At 35.9% G+C, this 4587-nt stretch overlaps 1 protein-coding gene across 1 annotated transcript; it reads left to right on the top strand.

Annotated features, from left to right (window-relative positions):
* Positions 1-2094: 2094 nt before the first annotated feature.
* LOC135930207 (uncharacterized) lies at positions 2095-4587 on the top strand. Its single transcript, XM_065466988.1, has 2 exons — positions 2095-2322; positions 2527-4587. Exons 1-2 carry the CDS (start codon positions 2095-2097, stop codon positions 4585-4587), a joined length of 2289 nt encoding a protein of 762 aa, XP_065323060.1.

Below are 4587 nucleotides of genomic sequence, written 5' to 3'. Positions count from 1 at the left end.
AATTATCCCATCACAAAAGGATTGTAGGATTGCTATTATGTAGCGCTCGACTACTCCATTAATTGGTTATCAATAAGATTATTTATAAGTGACAAAAACATATCCAATCAAAAATCAATTATGACAGAAGCCAAATTTAAATATGTAATGGCGCAATCAGTTAAAGAGGAATATATCACCTGTCTATAAAAGTCAAATATGTTTGATAGAAGTTGACATTTTATACATAAATACTAAGGAATAAAATGGATAAGAAAGTATTATATGGAGTAGTATTATCACACAGCTCGAACTGCGTGTTTTTTCAATCATTGTCAACACTCGACAGAATGTATATACACTAATCTCTTTGGACTATGGCAAACATATGTAATGGGACGACTTTACCTGTATCGATATTTTTACCCCCTCTCATAACATTTACCATATTTAGAACTGCGGAGATAAAGAATAAAATATTCCCACATATTTCTAAATAATATACTGCCCCAATAGTTGTTGTTCTTTTGGAAAAAGGCTAAATGACTTTTCAAATTTATAAATTATAGGAGCCCTAATCCAAAATCACAAGAGCTTTTAACATAAAACACAAAGTAATTTGTGGAGCAATCAGATTTAATTTCAAATTATAGATTGATTGTCATTGCCGTATGATGACCAACTTTAGAATAATGCTTATTTTATTTATTTTACATTTTTTTCTTAAATATTCAATAAAATGGCCGCCATATCTGAAGCGATAAAAAATTAAAAGTGCAATAACTGAGATTCCGATCCTACTTCCATCTGTAAATACGCATCTTTCAGATCTATCACGATAAATTTATCACCACCTTGGATTTTCTCTAACAAATCGTCTAAGGTAGGAATAACATGATAGCAAATAGCGACACATTTACCATAAAAATGATTTTATCATCCAAAATATTCAGTCCTCTTTCATAATTTTGCATCAATGAAATCTATACAATTCCAATATATCAAAATTTAATTGTAGATTAATGATACAAGAAATTTAATTCTTTTATATTATTCCTAACATAACACTCTACATTATCAATTCTATCATTCTTACCAATCTTTACAATTTACCCTTATTTATACCAAAAACTGTTGACTATTATAAAATTGTCATCCAAACATCTTATTTAAATGTACAAAACACAATCAATATTCACACTTGAAAAGGATAATACATTTAATCTCTTATCTAATTATACTATTGATTCAAATCCATTAAAGCAAACTAATATTGCTATAAAAGCAGAAAGGGTAACTGAACATTTCACAAAAAAATAAAATAATTGCCAACAAAAAATAATTCTCTGCCAAACATTTATTCAGAAAATGATATTGAAAATGTGATTTCTATAAGACCACTTGCACATCATTATGCTATGACACAAAACTTTGACAATGATTTACCCCAAAAATATGACTGATAGTTATTTACATTGTATTAGAAGAATATGGACTCTACAGCTTACTATTGCGAAAACCCCTTCATGAACTAAATATTACAAGCTAGACTGCAAACTAATATGAATTCAAATAAATACAAAAATTAAATGATATTGAAAGTGGGATTTCTATATGATCACTTGCACATAATTATACTATGAATAATCATCTTCCATAATCAAACCTCAAATATTGAATAAATCTTATCAAAAATTGCCAAACATTTATTCAGTTAATAATATTTCACCAAATATTTATCCAGAAAATGATATTGAAAGTGGGATTTCTATATGATCACTTATACATAATTATACTATGAGTAAATCATCTTTGCAAAAACCCCTTTATGAACTAAATATTACAAGCTAGACTGCAAACTAATATGAATTCAAATAAATACAAAAATTAAGTGATATTGAAAGTGAGATTTTTATATGATCACTTGTACATAATTATACTATGAGTAAATCATCTTTCATAATCAAACCTCAAATATTGAATAAATCTTATCAAAAATCAAAAAAAATAACTCATTAAACTTCCTTAATATACCAACCCACAAGAAACCCATATTTGAAGATAAAAATAATATCCAACATTTTCACTCTTAAACTGATAAAAAATTTTTAATTCATGAGCTTACCAAACCTCAGCACAGCTTCTACCAAATCTAACTGCCCTTTATGTAATAAACTCGTTAAAGTAACCAAATTGGGGCTATTGCCATCTCATCAAAACCAGAAGATAAAATGTCCTCAATCTGGGCTTCCCATCTTATCACCAGCTATCCCTCGAACCCTAAAGGCCTTTTCTGCCCTTGCCCTCGCACAACCTATAGTTACCATTCCCACGTTGACTGATGTGCCTACTAATAGTCCCCACCTCAACCGCCGACTCTCACTTTCAATCCAACCGACTCCACAGATGTAGAAATATTTTTAGTCACACCAAAACCATTTGTGATTTCACGAATACCTAAGGGAGCAAGACTTCAAATTTCCAAACACCTCTCAAAGAACTTGACTTCCTTGATAAATAATTATTCTTCCATAAAACACTGGCTAGACACCCTGTCATTTGCCTTTACTACCTTGCAAAGTTCCTGATCCTGCCAGCAAAAAATCTCTGACACAGCAAATCAAGGATGCTACTATCTACCCCTTACCCATCAGTCACTTTTCCACATCTTTTAAAGGTGATGACACTGATAAAAATAAAAATCACAAAAATGACCTACTCACCAAGGCCAAGCTTATATCTAAAAAGCTGGATAACCTGAATGTTAAATCCGCCATACGACTGGCAACATCTGACAATAAGCTAGCTCCCTACGATCAAACAACTTATCAAGCTCTTCTCCTAAAACATCACCCACACGATCTTAATGACGAAATACCGTCTTACCCCGAAGCTCCTCTAATTGCAACCACTTTTACCTCAAGCGAGGTTAGAAAGGCTATTCTCTTCTTCAAACGCGATTCTTCACCGGGGGTTAATGGGTTTCGCCCAATATTCCTACAGGATCTAACCGCACCTTACATCACACAACAATGCGACGTTTTGGAAAAAATTACTCAACTCATCAACCGTATGCTTGCTGGAGGCTTACCACCCGCCATTATTCCACTCCTTTATGGAGCTAAACTCATCGCCCTCCATAAACCTAATAAAGATATTCGCCCTATCGCTATTGGGACCACTTGGCGCCGATTAACCGCAAAGCTAGTAGTGAGCAGAATATTGTTCACAGTATCCAATCACCTGTGCCCTAATCAATTAGGAGTCAACGTAAAAGGAGGATGTGAGGTATCCCTACACATGACCAGAATGTATCTACAAACAGACCCCAGTGACGATATCCTAATTAAGATAGATTTTTCAAACGCTTTTAACTCTCTAAAACGTTCAGCGTTTCTTAATCCCATCCTTACCCTTTACCCAGAATACTCGCAATTCATCTTCGATTGTTATGCTAGTCCATCGCATCTTCAATTTGGAGATAGATTGATTCCTTCTAGTAATGGAATACAACAAGGTGACCCTCTAGGCTCCTTTTTATTCTGTCTGGGCATTAATAGCCTAATACAAGGCATAAATGACCAATGTAAACTAAACCTTCATAACTGGTATATCGACGATGGTATACTAGGCGGCTCACCCAGCGAAGTTATGAAGGCGGTCGAAATAATAAAATCCAGCGAGAGCAGTTTGGGACTGCGAATAAATCAAGACAAGAGCGAATATTGTCCTCTTGGAATCATCGACCTTAATTATGATCCTATGTTCAATCATACACCATTGAACTTCTTAACACATCTCGGATCTCCAGTGGGTAAAGACGAGTCCTTTGTCAAGTTCTTCGCCGACACTCTACTAGAGATATCCCTCATGCGCGATACACTATCTCGCCTCCCAGCCCACCAAGCGTTCTTTCTATTAAAGAACTGCCTCCTAATCCCAAAAATTCTATATACACTCCGATCGTCACGTATCTTCCAATACGACGTCAACCTCGCCGCACACGAGCTAGAGATTAAACACCTCACAGAGGATATACTCAATCTCAAATTCGGAGACCTATCTTGGCTACAAGCTACCTTGCCAACCAAATCCGGCGGCATTGGCATACGATCGCCTTCCCTACTCTCTGTTAGTGCGTTTATATCCTCTCGCCTGTCCTGCGAGCCCATCATACACGCACTCACAAAACATCTAGACCCTTTACTTCCCCAGGCAATTGATCTATGGAAATCTCTTTCATTAGTCGATCCTCCCTCATCGGCACTGCAGAAGGACTGGGATAAGCCTCTAGTTGGCAACTCCGTTGCATACCTTAAATCGAGGAGCCAACCCGAGGACCATTCTCTACTCTTCTCCATTTCCGCAGATAGCGGATATGAATTTCTCGATGCTTTTCCATCGCGAAACCTTGACCAGCTCCTAAGCAATGATGAGCTACGTCACGCCATCGGTCTAAGACTTAATTGTGATATGGTATACCCTATCACTGCATCCTTTGTCAAACGCCGGTCAACTCCAAAGGCCGTCACTCTTTACACTGCAAGCGCTGTAGAGGCAGATTCATTAGACATTCAAAATGCAATGATACTATTGCCAGGGCCCTAA

Source organism: Gordionus sp. m RMFG-2023, chromosome 5 (genome assembly GCF_954871325.1).
Source record: "Gordionus sp. m RMFG-2023 chromosome 5, tfGorSpeb1-WG-v2, whole genome shotgun sequence".
NCBI lineage: Eukaryota > Metazoa > Nematomorpha > Gordioida > Chordodea > Parachordodidae > Gordionus > Gordionus sp. m RMFG-2023.
The sequence above is the reverse complement of the archived record's forward strand: the minus strand, read 5'-3'. Positions and strand labels throughout refer to the sequence as shown.